The sequence below is a fragment of the Globicephala melas genome, chromosome 5, assembly GCF_963455315.2.
Source record: "Globicephala melas chromosome 5, mGloMel1.2, whole genome shotgun sequence".
Lineage (NCBI taxonomy): Eukaryota > Metazoa > Chordata > Mammalia > Artiodactyla > Delphinidae > Globicephala > Globicephala melas.
Genome location: NC_083318.1, coordinates 13,017,553 through 13,039,604, shown reverse-complemented (window position 1 = coordinate 13,039,604; position 22,052 = coordinate 13,017,553). Strand labels below are relative to the sequence as shown.

Below are 22,052 nucleotides of genomic sequence, written 5' to 3'. Positions count from 1 at the left end.
AGAAAAGGCAGGGATTTAAGGGGGAATAAAAGTAGGACGAAAGAAATGGGAAAAAAAGGGATATTTCCCACTCACCTTCTTGAATAAAATATTTTTCTTATCTTTGAATATTTGTCATCCAGTGCCTACTACTACACTCTTAGAAAGTAATGTGACTTGAAATACTTTTTATTTATATAGAAAACACAACATAGTCAAAGAAAGACAACTAAATTTCACAACAACCTGAAGGGATCATTCAAGAAACTAGTTACTTAAAGTATTTTTAGTACATATATACAATGGAATATTACTTAGCCATAAGAAAGAATGAAATAAACCCAATCGAAAAATGGGCAGATGATCTAAATAGACATTTCTCCGAAGAAGACATACAGATGGCCAAAAAGCACATGAAAAGATGCTCAACATCACTAATTATTAGAGAAATGAAAATCAAAACTACAATGAGGTATCACCTAACACCAATCAGAATGGCGATCATCAAAAAATCTACAAACAATAAATGCTGGAGAGGGTGTGAAGAAAAGGAAACCCTCTTACACTGTTGGTGGGAATATAAATTGGTACAGCACTATGGAGAACAGTATGGAGGTTCTTTAGAAAACTAAAAATAGAGCTACCATATGATCCAGCAATCCCACTCCTGGCATATATCTGGAGAAAACCATAATTTGAAAAGATGCATGTACCCCAATGTTCACTGCAGCACTTTTTACAATAGACAGGACATGGAACCAACCTAAATGTCCATCAACAGAGGAATGGATAAAGAAGATATGGTACATATATACAATGGAATATTACTCAGCCATAAAAAAGAATGAAATAATGCCATTTGCAGCAACATGGATGGACCTAGAGATTCTCATACTGGGTGATGTAAGTCAGACAGAGAAAGACAAATATCATATGATATCGCTTATATGTGGAATCTAAAATATGGCACAAATGAACTTATTTACAAAACAGAAATAGAGTCACAGATGTAGAAAACAAATTTATGGTTACCAGGGGGGAAAAGGGAGGCAGGAATAAATTGGAAGACTGGATTGACATATACACGCTACTATATATAAAATAGATAACTAATAAGGACCTAGTGTATAGCACAGGGAAGTCTACTCAATACTCTGTAATGACCTACATGGGAATACAATCTAAAAAAGCGTAGATATAGGTATACGTATAACTGATTCACTTTGCTGTACACCTGAAACTAACACAACATTGTAAATCATCTATACTCCAATAAAAATTTTTAAAAAAAGGCAAACAACCCATTTTTTTAAATGGGCAAAATATTTAAACAGGAACGTCAGAAAAGAGAACATCCAAATGGCCAATAAGCATATGAAAATATTCTCAACATCACTATTCATCAGGGAAATGCAAAATAATGCCATTATACTAAGTGTTAAAAAAGAAATAACAAGCCCCAAATGGGGTCACCCACCCCCCAACACAGCAAACCAAGCCAGTTTCAACCCCTCCCAGAGATGTGACCTTTAAAACAGTCCAACTGAGGGCTTCTCTGGTGGCACAGTGCTTGAGAGTCCGCCTGCCGATGTAGGGGACACGGGTTCGTGCCCCGGTCCGGGAAGATCCCACATGCCGCGGAGCGGCTGGGCCTGTGAGCCATGGCCGCTGAGCCTGCGCGTCCGGAGCCTGTGCTCCGCAACAGGAGAGGCCACAGCAGTGAGAGGCCCGCGTACCGCAAAACAAACAAACAGACAAACAAAAAAAACAGTCCAACTGAAATTTCCTGAGAAAGACCCCTGCGGTTCCGGTCCTGGTAGAAGACCTGGCCTGAAACAATCCTTTCTTTTCACTTACTAATACCTTTTCGCTCCCTCCCTTCCTTCTACCTATAAAAGCCTTCCATTTTGTACAACCCCTCCTGGTGCTGCTGATTCTTAAATTTTGGAATAAAGCCATTAGTTCTTCAAAAAATAAAAAAGAATGAAATAATGCCATTTGCAGCAACATGAATGGACCTAGAGATTATCATACTAAGTGAAGTAAGTCAGACAGAGAAAGACAAATACCATATGATGTCACTTATATGTGGAATCTAAAAAGATGATACAAATGAACTTACCTACAAAACAGAAACAGACTCACAGACTTCGAAAACAAACTTATGGTTACAAAAGGGGAAAGGTTTGGGCGGGGGGAGATAAATTAGGAGGTTGGGATTAACAGATACACACTACTATATATAAAATAGATAATCAACAAGGACCTACTGTATAGCACAGGGAACTCTACTCAATATTCTATAATGACCTATATGGGAAGAGAATCTGAAAAAGAATGGATGTGTGTGTGTGTGTATATATATATGTATATATATACACACAAAAGAATGGATATATGTGTGTATATATATATGTATATATAGGAATCACTTTGCTGTACATCTGAAACTAACACAATGTTGCAAATTGACTATACTCCAATATAAAATAAAATTAAAGTAAATAAAATGAAGTATCTTTAAAAAGTTACATACAATTATAGGAAGGGAAAAGGTTTTTTTTTAAGATGAATGAATTATGAACCAAATATATTAAATATATGAGCTATTCAACACATTGGAAGACTCCAACTTTCTGTTTAAATCCACAGAATTTATGTATCATTAGTTATTATAAAGGTATCCTGTATTTTCCTAAGAAATAATGCTATACAAAAAATCTTAAGGCAATCCACAGAACTTACTTTGATCCAAAAGAAGTCTAAATGATCATTATGTAGTAATAGTACTAAAGAATTTTAACTACCATTTATAATATAGTTTCTGGAGAAAATTATGTTTGAAGTACCAACTTAAAATGTAAGAAATAAATATCAAACTCCTGCAGGTTTGTTTTTTTTGATACTGGAAAAAGGTTTCATAAGATATGTCCACTTAACACAAGAGCTGGCAATTTTATGGTACCTAGTGTGAGAAAGAAGGGACAGTTCATTGGGACTTTATTTTGAAAAACAGAACTAAAAGGCATGAACTGTTTGTATTTCCCAAGCTGATCATGACTTTTTACATCTCCACTTTCACTGTATTTGGCACACAGACCTCAAATAATTTTGGAAGATATGTAGGTAGGAGGGAAGAAGAGGAAAGATACAGCTGTTTAATTAATCCTACAAATATTTATTGAGTATCTAACAAGAATTGTTCTAGGAACTTGGGAAATGCAGCTGAACAAAAAGGGCAAACAATTTATGAAGAATTTCTGTTGCTAGTAGCAACAACTAAAGTTACAGTGACAAGAGATCTGAGCCAGTGCTCCTGGGTCCCATTTACTCTCTGATAATGAACAGTTTAACTCCTACTTCTATGTCTTCCTTTAGTACAAAATAAACAGAAAACAAAAACAAAACAACAACAAAGAAAGAAATTCCTCCTGAGCATTTTATCAGAAACCAGAATAATGCTTCTGGGGTGAAAAATCCCCAAGGATGCACTACATATGACCAAGGATATGGACGTTTCTGCTAGAAAGCAGATTAAACTCGCTTTCATGCTCTCATATCACCTCCCACTCACTAGTGCAAACTACCCAGTGAAAGGCAAGACCCATGAGGACTAGAGTCTTGAGACAGCAACATGTTCTGAAGAGATGGTAGACTGCAAAGGAATCAGGCAGTAACAATATACTAACACTAAAAATAAGAAATAGAAATCTAGATTTGACTTATGACTACAAGAATAGTACATGTAAGAGAAGAATGTGTACCTTCAAATAATTAAAGGAGCTATATAATTTCACTGAAGAGTACACTACTAAATAAGGGAAAACTTTTCCCTACTTGGTATGTTACCATCAGGCTTTAATTAATTATAATCACAGTACACAATGCAGGGACACTTAAAGGGCTATGGAGAGTCATTATTTTATCTGGTAAAACCATCTTTCATAATCAAGTCAGACACAGATTCCAGGAGATATGATGCAATTCCATGCCCAGAGGTCTTCTCAGGCTTTAAAATCAATCTTTTGTTTGAATCCTCCCTCTTCAGGCATATTCTATATGACATTAAGCAGAAGCAAAAGAACCTAAGAATCTAAGCAAAATTTAGAGGCTACTGGATTATGAAAGATTTTCTATCACCTAGTATCTTAAAAACAACTTCCTTTTAATTTCTTAAACGCAATTTCAGTTTTAATTACAAGATTTATTTATGCCAAAAGCAAACCAATTCTTTATTGATTCAGTGGATAACTACCACTAACCTAGGAGATATTTTTCTTTTAATATCCTATAACTCAGAGTCCACCAGTAAGTATACCTTATTGGTCAAAAAAAATTTTTTTAACACAATATTTAAATTAAAAAAATACACCAAGAAAAAAATATTAAAACTATACCATATATTATTTACTGTTTTGAGTTAGTTTATGCTCTGCCATAATTTATAAGAATTCAGAGTTAAAGTTTACAGTTGGATGTATCTTGAGAAACCTATTTAGGATGTTTCAAAAATCTAATGAATTCTCATTTTAGAACTCAGACATTTTAACACTATACATAATACGTAATCTCAGACTCCGGAGGGAAAAACACAATTTCTATGGTCAAAGAATTTACAGTCATTAAATAAAAACAAGTTTTCCTCCTTACAAGAATCAAAGTTGTAAGCAAACTTTTAAAGTGCTATGGGCCACTTCACATGGAATAATCCTAGGTAGCATTTATTCTACATTTGTATTCATGTTGAGATGTTTACAACCAAATTTGTACTTAATTTGTTAGGCCTCAATTTAATTTACATACCTGTACCGATGAATATTTGAAAAAATTTTCCATTTGATACCGTCTAAGAACTTCGTTTAGCCTTTGATCTGAAACAAAGAGAAGAACCAATTTGTAGTTAATTGGGTAATGTTCAACTTTTAAAAAGTAGAAATAAAGTAGATATTATTTGATACATCTAATGCAAAACTGCTAGTCACCACTGTTGTTCAAAATAAAATGAATCATCAATCTCAACACACCATTTTAGAATTTAAAATTTAGAATTTAAAACTAGGCCATTCTATATGGCCTAAGCCAAATAAGTACTACCAATGGGAAAAAGAACAGCTACAAAGAACTAATTTTTCTGCTCCTATAAATTTTAATTCTCAGTCTCTCCTGGTTTGCTCTTCAGGTTACTAAAGTCAAAAAAATATTCTCCACGTTTATTTTTTTATTCCTGCTACTAGAAGTGAAAAGAGTTGGAAAGACAAGGCTAAACCATTCCTGTTTAGAAGTTAAAATCTGCTGGAATTCTCTTCCAGGACAAACCTCCACACAGAGGAGAAACTGCAGGACAAAGTATCCAAATTAAGCAGGAATGGGCAAGAGACAATGGAAAAGAAGGTCCAGAAGAGCTCAGAACTCTCAGCAAGTACAAGGTAATATTTTTATTTGAAGCAAGAAAAGCAACATACAATAGAACATAGCACCCAACAAATATACAAAACTCATTCTTTCAAGATCACATGGAACATTTAAAACTGATAATTTCCTGACAAAAGGGTAAGTCTCTTTTAAGTTTTTGAATATTCAAGTGGGATTTATCTCAGGGATGCAAGGATTTTTCAACATTCACAAATCAATCAATGTGATACATCACATTAACAAACTGAAGAATAAAAGCCATATGTTCATCTCAATAGATGCAGAAAAATCTTTCAACAAAATTCAACAATGATTCATGATAAAAACTCTCCAGAAACCAGCCACAGAGGGAACATATCTCAACACAATAAAGGTCATATATGACAAACCCACAGCTAACTTCATCCTCAAAGTATTTCCTCTAAGATCAGGAACAAGACAAGGATGCCCACTTTCACCACTTTTATTCAACATAGTTTTGGAAGTCCTAGCCATGGCAATCAGAGAAGAAAAAGAAATAAAAGGAATACAAATTGGAAAAGAAGAAGTAAAACTGTCACTGTTTGCAGTTGACATGATACTATACATAGAGAATCCTAAAGATGCCACCAGAAAACTACTAGAGCTAATCAATGAATTTGGTAAAGTTGCAGGATACAAAATTAATATACAGAAATCTGTTGCATTTCTATACATTAAAAACAAAGTATCAGAAAAAGAAATTAAGCAAACAATCCCATTTACCACTGTATCAAAAAGAATAAAATACCCAGGAATAAACCTACCTAAGGGGGCAAAAAACCTGTATTCTAAAAACTATAAGACACTGACGAGAGAAATTGAATACACAAACATATGAAAAGATATACTGGGTTCTTGGATCAGAATAATCAATACTGTTAAAATGCCCATACTACTCAAGGCAATCTACAGATTCAATGCAATCCCTATCAAAATACCAATGGCACTTTTCATAGACCTAAAACAAATAATTTTAAAATTTGCATGGAAACACAAATAGCCAAAACAATCTTGAGAAAGAAGAACAGAGGTGGAGGAATCATGCTCCCTGACTTCAGACTATACTACAAAGTTACAGTAACCAAAACAGTATTGTACTGGCACAAAAGCATAGATCAATGGAACAGGATAGACAGCCCAGAAATAAACTCATACACTTATGGTCAATTAATCTATGACAAAGGAGGCAAGACTATGCAATGGATAAAAGACAGTTTCTTCAATAAGTGGTACTGGGAAAACTGGACAGCTACATGTAAAAGAAGGAAATTAGAACATCTCTAACACCATATACAAAAATAAACTCAAAATGGTTTAAAGAGCTAAATGTAAGAGTGAAAGCCATAAAACTCCTAGAGGCAAACAAAGGCAGAACATTCTTTGACATAAATTGCAGCAATATTTTTTGGATCCTTCTCCTCAGGCAAAGGAAATAAAACCAAAAATAAACAAATAGGACCTAACCAAACTTAAAAGCTTTGCACAGCAAAGGAAACCATCAACAAAATGAAAAGAGAACCTATTTAATGAAATATTTGCAAATGATATGCCTGATAAGGGAATAATATCCAACATATATAAACAGCTCATACAACTCAACATCAAAAATACAAATAACCTGATTAAAAAGTGGGTATAAGTAGTGAATAGACATTTTTCCAAAGAGGAAATGTAGATGGCCAATAGGCACATGAAAAGATGCTCAACATCACTAATTATCAGGGAAATGCAAACCAAAACCACATTGAGAGATCACCTCACACCTGTCAGAATGGTTATCATCAAAAAGAACACAAATAACAAATGTTGGCCAGGATGTGGAGAAAAAGGAACACTTGTACACTGTTGGTGGGAATGTAAATTGGTGCAGTCACTGTTAAAAACAGTATGAACGCTTCCCAAAAAACTAAATATTGAACTACTATATGACCCAGCAATTCCACTCCTGGGTATATAAAATCACTAATTCGAAAAGATACATGCACTCCAATGTTCATAGCATGCATTATTTAAAAAAAAAATTTTATTGGGGTATAACTGATTTACAATGTTGTGTTAGTTTCAGGTGTACATAGAGCATGCATTATTAACAATTGCCAAAATATGGAAGCAACCTAAGTGTCCATCATCAGATAAATGGATAAAGAAGAGAATACAACTCAGCCATAAAATGAAGGAAATTTCCCCATTTGCAGCAGCATGGATGGACTTGGAGGGCATTATGCTAAGTGAAATAAGTCAGACACCGAAAGACAAATACTGCATGATATCACTTATATGGGGAATCTAAAAAAATACAACTAGTGAATATAACCTAAAAGAAGCACACTCACAGATATAGAGAACAAACTAGTGGTTACCAGTGGGGAAAGTGAAGAGGGGAGGGCAATATTGGGGTAGGGGAGTAAGAGGTACAATTATTAGGTATAAGCTACAGGGGTATATTGTACAACATGGGAAATACAGCCAATACTTTATAATAACTATAAAGAGTATAACCTTTAAAAATTGTGAAGCACTAAAAATTGTACACCTGTAACTTATATAACACTGCACAGCAGCTATACTTCAATAAAAAAAGAAGAAAAACTAAAAATTAAAATAAATAAATAAGAGTAAGTCTCAACAACTTTCAAAAGACTGAAGCTGAAGAGGAGAATATACTACTCTAAAATATGCCTCTTTGTCATAAGGATTATTTTAGCCTGGTAATTTTTAAGAAACAGCAGAATAGAAAAAGCTCTGAAAACTGAGTAGAAGTTACCATTTTGTAAAAGACATTTACATTTATAAGGGAAAACTCCATTTGTAAGCACGTCTCCCTCTCTATACCAGAAAGAGAAAGATGACTCTAAATTTCTAGAAACTCTTTATGAATAGAGAAGGTAATGACTTAAATTTGCTTAACTACTTTACTCCTGTTTACTGTGTTTTTCCTGGTAATTTCTCATCTCTTCTTTTGTCTTTATCTGAAGATGTTATTTAAGATTGTAGCTTGGGCCATTTGAAGGAGTTTTTCTCAGTTTTCCCAGGTCTCTAATGTATACAGAAGGTAAATGTTATTAAACTTGTTTGTTTTTCTCCTATTAGTCTGTCTTTTACTATAGGAGGTCCCAGGCAACAACCTAGAAGGGTAGAGGAAAACTATTTTTGCTCCCCTGCAAAGCCAAAGAGGTCCTATTACCTGATAATAGCACAGTTAGGCTAGAATGAAGAACCAAAAACTACAGGAAAAATCTCCATAATGTAAGAAATTACTTTTCAATAACCTATTGGCCTCAGGATGAATTACACGACAAACTTAAAAGTATTTTGAACTCGATGATAGTGAAAATGCTGTACCTCAAAACTTAAAGAGGAAAAATCCCCTGCACAGCAAAGAAAACTATCAATAAAATGAAAAGGCAACCTACTGAATGGGAGAAAATAATTGCAAATCATATATCTGAAAAGGGGAACAGATCTAAAATAAACAAAGAACTCACACAACTCAGTAGCGAAAAAAAAACAAACAACTGGATTAAAAAATGGACAGAAGACCTGAATAGACATTTTTCCAAAGAAGACATACAGATGGCCAATAGACACATGAAATGATACTCATCATTAATCATCAGGAAAACACAAATCAAAACCACAACAAGATATCACCTCATTCCCATTAGAATAGCTATTATCAAAAAGACAAGAAATAACAAGTGTTGGTAAGGATGTGGAGATGGGTACTGTTTGTAGAAATATAAACTGGTGCAACTACTATGAAAAACAGTATGTAGGTTTTGGTTCCTCAAAAAACTAAAAACATAATTCACATGACCCACCAATTCCACTTCTGAGTATTTATCTAAAGAAAATTAAAACACTAATTTGAAAAGATATGCACCCCCATGTTCATTGCAGCATTATTTATAATAGCCAAGATATGGAAACAACCTAAACATCCATTGTTGGATGAGTAGATAAAGAAATTGTGGTATATATACAATGGAATATTACTCAGCCATAAGAAAAGAATGAAATCTTGCCCTTTGTGACAATATGGGTGGACCCTGAGAGCACGATGCTAAGTGAAATAAGTAACAGAGAAAGACAAATACCATATGAAAAGAGAGAAACCAAGGTCACTGACACAGGGAAGAGATTGGTGGTTTCAAGAAGTGGAGGATGGGGGCAGGGAGAGGCAGGGAAAAATGGATGAACTGGTTCTTTTTTTAAAAAAAAATAAATTGAGTAAATCTTTTAAAAAGAAAAAAGATATGAAACATTCTTCAAAGCAATGAAAGAAAAATAAATCAATTGAGATATATTCCTTGCTCATCATCAAAAGCCACAATATTATTAAAATGTCAATTCTTCTTAAATTGATTTAAAGATCCAGTACAATTCCAATAAAAGCCATTCTGTAGATATGGACAAACTTGTTTTAAACATTGCATTGAGTAGTCTAGACAACATTGATGAAGAAGTTGATGAACTCACACTTCTCAATTTCAAGATTTACTAGAAAGCTAAAATAATCAAGAGAGCATGGTATTTGAAACAAACAGACACAAAGATAAACAGAACAGACAGAGCCCACTAGTACACCTATGAAAATTCAGACAACTTGACGTTGGTCAAAGGAATAAAGGCACATTAATACAGAAAGTACAGACTTTTAGTGTTTAGTCATCATCAACAAATGATGAGGGTACAAATCGATGACCATAAGAAAATAAAGACACAAACTCTGTACCATAGACATAAATTCATTCAAAATCATTCATTGTCTTAAATACAGAGTACAGAACTATAAAAATTATAGTGGAAAACTTGGGAGAAAATCCACATGAGTTCTAGTATTGATAATTAGTTTTCATATCCAACACAAAAAGCACAATCCATGAAAGAAAAAATATTGATAATGTAGACTTTATTAAATTTAAACTACTTACTCTATGAAGGACAATGTTCAAAGAATGGAAAGACAAGCCCCTGACTACGAGAATATATTTTCAAAACACATAACTGAAGAAAGATTTGCATGCAAAATACTCAAAGAACTAGAAAAAATTTACAATAAGAAAAACATACCAAATTAAAACAAATATGGCAATATGAGTAGACACCTTACAGAATAATATATACAGATGGGAAATAAGCATGTATAAGTTGATCAACATTAGGAAATCATTGGAAAACGATAAGCACTGTGCATTGGGGAAAAGCAAATTAAAATAACAATGAAATATAGGGACATATGTATACATATGGCTGATTCACTTTGGTGTGCAACAGAAACTAACACAGTGTTGTGAAGCAATTATACTCCAATAAAGATCTACTCAAAAAAATAACAATGAGATGCCCTACCCATAAAACTAAAATAAAAAATAAAATAAAATATAGGTGGAAATGTAACAAGAATAGCTAATATTTTGCGAAAGAACCGGGGCGGGGGGACTTGTTCTACCAGGTATCAAGATTTATTATAAAACTATAGGCATTTGGACTGTGTGACAGTCATATAAGGATAAACAAAACTGACCAATGGAAGAGAATCCAGGATCCAGAAGTATACCCATGTATATATGAGCACTTGAATTGTGATCACAGGGGCATCCAGAGCAGTGAGGGGAGAAGGACAATCTTTTTATAAGTGGTTCTAGATCAGCTGGATACGCTCATGGAAAAGAACAAAACATCACCCATAAAAATCAATTTTATGTGAAATGAAGATCTAACTGTGAATGCCAAAACAATAAATTCTAAAACAAAACAAAAAGAATGTCTCTATAGCCTTAGGATAGGGAAAGATTTTTTTAATCAAAACACAAAGACACTAATCATAAAAGAAAAAATGACAAACTGGACTACGTTAAAATTAAGAACTTCTGTTCATCAAAAAGAGACTGTTAAGACAGTAAAAATGCAAGCCACAAACATGGAGAAGGTATTTCCAACACCTATAACTGACAAAGGGCTTATTTCTAGAATATACAAAGAACTTCTATCAGTTAAAAGGCAGGCAATCCTATAAACACAGTGGTAAAAAGACTTAATTAGTATTTCACAAAAAGGTTACCCAGGTGCCCAACAAACATAGAAAAGCTGTCAACCTCATTAGACATCAGGAAAATACAAATTAAAATTACAATAAAATAAAGAGCTAAGGCTAAAAGACAAATGCTGGTGACAACGTGGAATAAAGAAAACTCCCATACACTGCTGGTGGGAGTGTAAATTAGTAGAATTTTAAACACAAATATAATTCCTAGGAATATACCCAACCAAAATATGTGCACTTGAGCTCCAAGGGCCATGACAAAAAATGTTGGTAACAGCATTATTCTCAATGGCCCCCAAACTGGAAACAACTGCAAGTATCTATCAAAAGAAGAATAGATGAAAGTGATAAATTTATAAACTAGAATATTCTGTAGCAATGAAAATGAACATACTACATCTACATTCAAGAGTATGAATAAATCTCAAAAACATAATATTAAATAAAAGAAGCCAAACACAGAAGGACGCATGGTTTATGATTCCATTGATATAAATTTCAAACACAGGCAAAACAGTTTTTACAGTGTAAAATTGAAGATATTAGTTATCTTTGATTATCTTTGGGGAGGAGGACATGGGTATGATCACAAGAGGGCTTCTGGGGTGCTAGCAATGTTCTGTTTTTTGACCTGGGTTATGGTTATATGAGTTTTGAGCTTTGTAATAATTCTCTTAGCTTTATATTTGTTTTCTCTATTTTCTGCATGTTACACATTAGCAAATATACATATATATGCACATATATATTAACTATATATACAAATAAATTAAAAAATATAAAATTACACACACAAAATGTATACATTCTACACTGTTAACTTCAGATAACAGTTTCTTCCTTGAAAGCACACATAATTTGGTGGAGAAATATGACATATATGTGATTCTGATAAAGGAATAAGTAATTATAAAGTATTAATAATTTAAATCATTTTGAGTTTAAAAGGAATTATTCCTTTTTTTATTGTTACCCTCGGAACTTTTAAGAGAGTTACCTGACACATAGCACCAAAATTAGGATCTAGTTTCTGCTTATTACTCTTCTCTCACAGTCTCAAAAGGAGGTTGGAGATAAGGCCAGGGATATAATAATTCCAATACAAACTACTTCTTTTCTTTCCTGATAGGGTTTTAAATAAGAAAAAACACTAAATCTGATGTCTCAGTAAATAAAATAGGTTAAAAAGTCAATTGTGTATTAATGAGAGAAAACAATCTTTATAGACTGACTTTAATCTGGAGCAAATTTTACTGTAACTTAAATCTACCATTTCCTTCATTGAACAAGCACTTATCTCATTGTTTAATTTGCATTTTCTGGATTACTGATGAGATTGACATTTTCATATGTTTAGTAGCTCTTCAGGTTTTATTTTTTGTAAATGACCTATCATATTCTTTACCATTTTTCTATTAGTGTGAATGTATTTTTGTTTGTGAAAACTTTTTAAATTGTGAATGGTAATCAACTCTTCATTATATTTATTATAAATATATTCTCCTTTCTTGTGGCTGGGCTAGTCATTATATTGATGATGTTTCTTGTGATATCCAAGTTTTTATTTCTAATGTCGTCTATTCATATATATTTTTCTTTCAGTCAAAAATGTTTGTCTCTTTAAGAAATCTTCTATGATCCTGAGATCAAAAAGACACCCTCTTAAAATTTTTTCTGAAAGTTTAAAGAGAATTTATTCCTTCAATCAATCTGGAGATAATTTTTCTACATGGTGTGAGAAAGTATCTTTATGATTTTTTCTTTCCCATTTGGATACCCAATTATCGTAGCACCATTTGTTGAACAGCCTATCCTTTCCCACTGATTCAAGTCGCCTGTTCTTTCAGATAACAAATGTCTGGAGATGTATGTGTTTGTTTCTGTGCTAACTGATCTATGTACTTATCGATCTGCCAATATAATATTGATTTAATAACTGGATATTTATAATCAGTCTTAATAGCTGGTAAAATAAAATTTCCCACCTTGATGCTCTTTAAAACTCTTTTGGCTACTCCTAGCTCATCAACATAGATTTTAGAACCATGTTGTCAAATCTAGGTTTGGGATTGCATTGAATCTACCCATTAATTTGTGGGGAAATTGACATGTTTACTATATTGAGTGCTCTAATCCATAAATTTGATATGTTGCTCCATTAATCTAGGTCTTCTCTTATGTACCGAATAATTTTCTAATGCTAACTAACCTTCCGTTGGTGGGATGAACCCAGCATGAAGATAATTGTATGTATATTATATATCTACGCACACACAAACACACACATGAAGTTATATTCATTGATGGACTCAATTTATTAATATTTTATTTAGGATTTTAGTTTCTGTGTGCATAAGTAAAACAGGCCTATAATTTTCTTTCATGCAAGTGTATTTGCTGGGTAGTAAAGAAGACAGACACTAGGTTCAAACTAGACTGCCTGGGTTCAAATCCCAGCCCAATTACTTATTAGTTATGAGATAACCTTGAAACTGTGGTGGTACTTATCCAGGAGGTTTTTATCTATGGTTATTGAACAGATGGGTATGAGAACTGTAAAATCAAACTCAGGATAAGGTGTTACCAGGCATGTACTACAGAAAAGCAGGGGCATAATCACATTAAGATTACTTACAAGAGAACAGATGAACCAACGGGAAACTGTTACAGCCTATGTAAGAAAGTAGTAAAAACAAACTGGGAAGGAGTTAAGGAAATGGAAGAAAATGAAGGTTTCAAAGAATAGAGGTCTCAATGAGGTCAAAGAACAGTTATAGTGGGAGTAAGATATTCGTGTTTAAGATTTCAAAAGTAGGGCAAATTAAATAGGACTTCTGCTTATGCTCAAGATAAAGTAAAATGGTCCACTTTCCCACCTGACACACCAAAAAAAACAAATGAAACAATGGTTTGCCAGGCAAACACACATCAGACACTGATAATGACAGACACAAAACAAATGAAGTAAGGCCTGTGATTGTCCCAGCTTACTGACTTGAGCAACATTTCTGGCCACAGAACAAGGAGGGAAAATGCAGGCAGAGATCAGCAAATCCTTTGAGCTAAGGAGATGAAGCTGAGACTCAGTGGAAACCAAGTAAACTAGAGTTGGCAGGACAAACAATAGGAGAGAAAGCTGTACAGAGAGAGAACTCCATATATATAAGATCTGTGAAGGGTCTGTCTTGCATAAACAAAAGAGTACTAACTCTTTATTAAAGCAATTGATTTTACAGTTTAAAATCTTCCCACAAAGAAAGCTCTAGATCCAGTTGGCTTCACTGGTAAATTCTACCAAACATTTAAGGAAGAAATAATACCAATTCTACACAAACGTCTTCCAGAAAACTGAAAAGGACAAAGTATTTTTCCAAGTAATTCTGAGGCCAGCATTACTTGATACCAAAACCAGACAAAGACATTAGAAATTTTTTTTTTTTTAAAGGCTTCAAGGGACTTCCCTGGTGGTCCAGTGGGTAAGACTCTGCGCTCCCAAGGCAGGGGGCCCAGGTTCAATCCCCAGTTGGGGAACTAAGAGCCCACATGCTGTGACGCGACAAAAAAAAATTTTTTAAAAAAGGTGTTATGTACACAGATGTTAAGATTTTAAATAAACTTTTTAGATAATCAAATTCAACAATATATAAAAAAGATAATACATTAGGACCAAGAAGAGTTTCTCTCAAAAAGGCAGGTTTAACATTGAAAAGTAATCTATATAAATCACCCTATTAAAAAACTAAAAACGGAAAAAACATCTGTTCATCTCAATAAATGCAGAAAAAGCATTTGGAAAAATAATCCAACACTCATTCTGATAAAAACTCTCAGAAAACTGGGAATAGAAATGAACATCCTCAACCTAATAAGAACATCTATAAGGGCTTCCCTGGTGGCGCAGTGGTTGAGAGTCCGCCTGCCAATGCAGGGAACACGGGTTCGTGTCCCGGTCCGGGAAGATCCCACATGCCGCTGAGCGGCTGGGCCCGTGAGCCATGGCCGATGAGCCTGCGCGTCCGGAGCCTGTGCTCCACAACAGGAGAGGCCACAACAGTGAGAGGCCCGCGTACTGAAAAAAAAAAAAAAAAAAAAAGAACATCTATGAAAAAACTACAGCTAGTATCATATTTAATTTTGAAAAACAGATGCTTTCTACCTAAAATCAGCAACAACACAAGGATGTCCACTCCAACCACTTCCGTTCAACAATGTACGCAAGGTTCTACCCAGCACAATAAAGCAAGAAAATGAAATGAAAGGCAACCAGACTGGAAAGGAAGAAGTAAAACCATCTCCATTTACAGATGAAAAGATTGTCAATGCAGAAAATCTGATGAACTCCATATAAAACCTACTAGAATAAGCGAGCTTTCAAAGATGCTACGGTAAAACACACACACACACACTCACGCACACACACTCACGCACAAAAAGTATTTCTATATACTAGCAATGGTAATTCAGAAATTGAAAGTAAAAGAATAATACCATTTACAACAGTATCAAAAACAGCAATACACAGGGATAAATCTGACAAAATATGTGCAAAACCTATATACTAAAAATTATAAAATATTACTAAGAAAAAATTAAAGAAGAGCTATATCAATCAAGACATATATTTTTTCATTTGTCAGAGGACTCAATATCATTAAATGAATTCTACACAAATTGATCAAGAAAGTCAATACAATGCCTATCAAAATCCCAGCACCTTTTTTTGTAGCACTTGACAAGCTGATTCTCAAATGTATACAGAAGTGCAAAGGACCTATGATAGTCAAAACAACTGTGAAAAAGAACAAATCTGAAAGGCCAACACTATCTGACTTACTATAAAACTGTAATAATCAAGAGAGTAGGATACTGGTTTCCAGATAATCAACAGAACAGAAACGGATCTACACAAATATGTACAACTGATTTTTAACAGATACAAAGGTAATTTAATGGAGAAAGGACAGTCTTTTTAATTGGGCATCCATATACAAAATAAGTGAACCTTGACCTTTACCTTACACCTTGTACAAAATTTAACTCAAAATGTTTCATAGATTTGAATGTAAAACCTAAAACTACAAAACTTCTAGAAGACCACAGAAGACCACATAGAAGATAATCTTTGTAGCCTTGAGTAAGGCAAAGATTTCTTAGATATGACACATCCATAAAAGAACAAATTGAAGAATTGAACTTCATCAAAATTAAAAACTTCTGCTCGGTGAAAGACACTCTTAAGAGAATGAAAAGAAAGAAAGAAAGAAAAAGAATCCATCCCTACTGGTTATAACACCCACTACAATAATGAATTTTTCACTCCTTAGTTTGATACAAAAGTCCCTCTTTTTTTTTTTTTTTTAGCAGAGGAAACACAATCACTTTTTTTCTTTTTAACATCTTTACTGGAGTACAATTGCTTTACAATGGTGTGTGAGTTTCTGCTTTATAACAAAGTGAATCAGCTATACATATACATATGTTCACATATCTCTTCCCTCTTGCATCTCCCTCCCTCCCACCCTCCCCATCCAACCCCTCTAGGTGGTCACAAAGCACTGAGCTGATCTCCCTGTGCTATGCAGCTGCTTCCCACTAGCTATCTATTTTACTTTTGGTAGCGTATATATGTCCATGCCACTCTCTCACTTTCTCACAGCTTACCCTTCCCCCTCCCCATATCCTCAAGTCCATTCTCTAGTAGGTCTGTCTCTTTATTCCTGTCTTGCCCCTAGGTTCTTCATGACTTTTTTTTTTTTTTTAAGATTCCATATATATGTGTTAGCATACGGTATTTGTTTCTCTCTTTCTGACTTACTTCACTCTGTATGACAGACTCTAGGTCCATCCACCTCACTACAAATAACTCAATTTCGTTTCTTTTTATGGCTGAGTAATATTCCATGTGTATATATGTGCCACATCTTCTTTATCCATTCATCGGTTGATGGACACTTAGGTTGCTTCCATGTCCTGGATATTGTAAATAGAGCTGCAATGAACATTTTGGTACATGACACTTTTTGAACTATGGTTTCCTCAGGGTATATGCCCAGTACTGGGATTGCTGGGTCATATGGTAGTTCTATTTGTAGTTTTTTAAGGAACCTCCATACTGTTCTCCAGAGTGGTTGTATCAATTTACATTCCCACCAGCAGTGCAAGAGGGTTCCCTTTTCTCCACACCCTCTCCAGCATTTATTGTTTGTAGATTTTTTGATGATGGCCATTCTGACCAGTGTGAGATGATATCTCATTGTAGTTATGATTTGCATTTCTCTAATGATTAATAATGTTGAGCATTCTTTCATGTGTTTGTTGGCAGTCTGTATATCTTCTTTGGAGAAATGTCTATTTAGGTCTTCTGCCCATTTTTGGATTGGGTTGTTTGTTTTTTTGATATTGAGCTGCATGAGCTGCTTGTAAATTTTGGAGATTAATCCTTTGTCAGTTGCTTCATTTGCAAATATTTTCTCCCATTCTGAGGGTTGTCTTTTGGTCTTGTTTACGGTTTCCTTTGCTATGCAAAAGCTTTGAAGTTTCATTAGGTCCAATTTGTTTATTTTTGTTATTATTTCCATTCCTCTAGGAGGTGGGTCATAAAGGATCTTTCTGTGATTTGTGTCATAGAGTGTTCTGCCTATGTTTTCCTCTAAGAGTTTGATAGTGTCTGGCCTTACATTTAGGTCTTTAATCCATTTTGAGTTTATTTTTGTGTATTTTGTGTATTTTGTGGTGTTAGGGAGTATTCTAATTTCATACTTTTACATGTACCTGTCCAGTTTTCCCAGAACCACTTACAGAAATACAAAGGATCATGAGAGATTACTACAAGCAACTCTATGCCAATAAAATGGACAACCTGGAAGAAATGAACAAATTCTTAGAAATGCACAACCTTCTGAGACTGAACCGGGAAGAAAGAGAAAATATGAACAGACCAATCACAAGCACTGAAATTGAAACTGTGATTTAAAATCTTCCAACAAACAAAAGTCCAGGACCAGATGGCTTCACAGGCAAATTCTATCAAACATTCAGAGAAGAGCTAACACCTATCTCAAACTCTTCCAAAATATAGCAGAGGGAGGAACACTCCCAAACTCATTCTACGAGGCCACCATCACCCTGATATCAAAACCAGACAAAGATATCACAAAGAAAGAAAACCACAGGCCAATGTCACTGATGAACCGTAGATGCAAAAATCCTCAACAAAATACTAGCAAACAGAATCCGACAGCACATTGAAAGGATCATACACAATGATCAAGTGGGCTTTATCCCAAGAATGCAAGGATTCTTCAATATTTGCAAATCAATCAATGTGATACACCATATTAACAAACTGAAGGAGAAATACCATATGATCACCTCAATAGATGCAGAGAAAGCTTTTGACAAAATTCAACACCCATTCATGATTAAAACCCTCCAGAAAGTAGGCATAGTGGGAACTTTCCTCAACAAAATAAAGGTCTCAATGGTGAAAACATAATCGTCCTCAATGGTGAAAAACTGAAACCATTTCCACTAAGATCAGGAACAAGACAAGGGTGCCCACTCTCACCACTGTTATTCAACATAGTTTTGGAAGTTTTAGCCACAGTAATCAGAGAAGAAAAAGAAATAAAAGGAATCCAAATCGGAAAAGAAGAAGTAAAGCTGTCACTGTTTGTAGATAACATGATACTATACATAGAGAATCCTAAAGATGCTACCAGAAAACTACTAGAGCTAATCAATGAATTTGGTAAAGTAGCAGGATAAAAAATAAATGCACAGAAATTTCTAGCATTCCTATACACTCATGATGAAAAATCTGAAAGTGAAATTAAGAAAACACTCCCATTTACCATTGCAACAAAAAGAATAAAGTATCTATGAATAAACCTACCTAAGGAGACAAAGACCTGTATGCAGAAAATTATAAGACACTGATGAAAGAAATTAAAGTTGATACAAATAGATGGAGAGATATACCATGTTCTTGGATTGGAAGAATCAACATTGTGAAAATGACTATACTACCCAAAGCAATCTACAGATTCAATGCAATCCCTATGAAACTATCACTGGCATTTTTCACAGAACTAGAACAAAAAATTTCACAATTTGTATGGAAACACAAAAAACCCCGAATAGCCAAAGCAATCTTGAGAAAGAAAAACAGAGCTGGAGGAATCAGGATCCCTGACTTCAGGCTACACTACAAAGCTACAGTAATCAAGACAGTATGGTACTGGCACAAAAACAGAAAGATAGATCAATGGAACAGGATAGAGAGCCCAGAGATAAACCCACACACATATGGTCACCTTATCTGTGATAAAGGAGGCAGGAATATACAGTGGAGAAAGGACAGCCTCTTTAATAAATGGTGCTGGGAAAACTGGACAGGTACATGTAAAAGTATGAGATTAGATCACTCCCTAACACCATACAGAAAAATAAGCTCAAAATGGATTAAAGACCTAAATATAAGGCCAGAAACTATCAAACTCTTAGAGGAAAACATAGGCAGAACACTCTATGACATACATCACAGCAAGATCCTTTTTGACCCACCTCCTAGAGAAATGGAAACAAAAATAAACAAATGGGACCTAATGAAACTTCAAAGCTTTTGCACAACCAAGGAAACCATAAACAAGACCAAAAGACAACCCTCAGAATGGGAGAAAATATTTGCAAATGAAGCAACTGACAAAGGATTAATCTCCAAAATTTACAAGCAGTTCATGCAGCTCAATAACAAAAAAACAAACAACCCAATCCAAAAATGGGCAGAAGACCTAAATAGACATTTCTCCAAAGAAGATATACAGACTGCCAACAAACACATGAAAGAATGCTCAACATTATTAATCATTAGAGAAATGCAAATCAAAACTACAGTGAGATATCATCTCACACTGGTCAGAATGGCCATCATCAAAAAATCTAGAAACAATAAATGCTGGAGAGGGTGTGGAGAAAAGGGAACACTCCTGTACTGCTGGTGGGAATGTGAATTGGTACAGCCACTATGGAGGACAGTATGCAGGTTCCTTAAAAAAACTACAAATAGAACTACCATATGACCCAGCAATCCCACTACTGGGCATATACCCTGAGAAAACCATAATTCAAAAAGAATCATGTACCAAAATGTTCATTGCAGCTCTATTTACAATAGCCAGGAGATGGAAACAACCTAAGTGCCCATCATCGGATGAATGGATAAAGAAGATGTGGCACATATATACAATGGGATATTACTCAGCCATGAAAAGAAATGAAATTGAGCTATTTGTAATGAGGTGGATAGACCTAGAGTCTGTCATACAGAGTGAAGTAAGTCAGAAAGAGAGACACAAATACCGTATGCTAACACATATATATGGAATTTAAGGAAAAAAATGTCATGAAGAACCTAGGGGTAACACAGGAATAAAGATGCAGACCTACTGGAGAACTGACTTGAGGATATGGGGAGGGGGAAGGGTGAGCTGTGACAAAGCGAGAGAGGCATGGACATATATACACTACAAAACGTAAGGTAGATAGCTAGGGGGAAGCAGCCGCATAGCACAGGGATATCAGCTCGGTGATTTGTGACTGCCTGGAGGGGTGGGATAGGGAGGGTGGGAGGGAGGAAGATGCAAGAGGGAATAGATATGGGAACATATGTATATGTATAACTGATTCACTTTGTTATAAAGCAGAAACTAACACACCATTGTAAAGCAATTATACCCCAACAAAGATGTTAAAAAAAAAAAAAAAAAGACAGTATGGTACTAGCACAAAAACAGAAATATAGATCAATAGACCAGGATAGAAAGCCCAGAGATAAACCTACGCACATATGGTCACCTTATCTTTGACAAAGGAGGCAAGAATATACAAGTCCCTCTTTGAACAGGTCCTTAAGGACTATCATGTCTCCTTTATCAGATGGAGGTAGAAGAATGGTGTACGGCAAATATGCTAGGACAAATGAAAGGAGGCCAAAATCAACAGAAGGCAATGACGATAAGGTCAGAGGTAAGTGGGAAAAGGGTAAGCTTTCTACATTTACCTGAACTGGTGTTCAGCTGGTCAACTAATGGGGTCACCCACCAGCTATACCTGGCATGTGAGGTCCAGTTATAGGAAAAAAGGGGAGGTTCACAGACGTCTAACACTCCTTCTCATCTCTTCATGCAAACCCTACCATTCCATGCTCCAATTTCCTGAATAAGTAGTTATTTCAAGCCTCCGAGCCTTTGCTTCTTCTGCTCCCTCTGTCTGAGGATTCCCTTCTTCCATGCCCTTGTCTTCTGGTGAACTCATTTTTCAAGAAATAATTTACTATGCTTCTACCGTTCTCTCTGGTATTTGGACTTCAGTTTTATTTAAGAATTGTTGCTGGTGAATTCCTCTAAAACTCATAGTTTATGAGTGCCTCAGGAACTCTCCCCACCCCAACCAAACTACTCAACACCAATTCTTGTCCCACACCAGTCAGATGGTGGCCAGCCAGTCCTCCTTATGGGATAAGGGATATTCCCACTTCAAACCTAAGAAATAATGCTAATGTTATAGTATCATTATAATGTCATTAATGATTTTA

The 22,052-nt window shown here is 34.8% G+C and overlaps 1 protein-coding gene across 1 annotated transcript in view; it reads right to left on the bottom strand.

The window, feature by feature from the left end:
- The window catches only part of SCLT1 (sodium channel and clathrin linker 1), a 259,470-nt gene that overhangs the window by 235,471 nt on the left and 1,947 nt on the right, over positions 1-22,052 (bottom strand). The window contains exon 2 of the mRNA XM_030863846.2: positions 4,783-4,850. Coding sequence (XP_030719706.1) covers positions 4,783-4,850 — 68 coding nt within the window. The remainder of the gene's footprint in view (positions 1-4,782; positions 4,851-22,052) is intronic.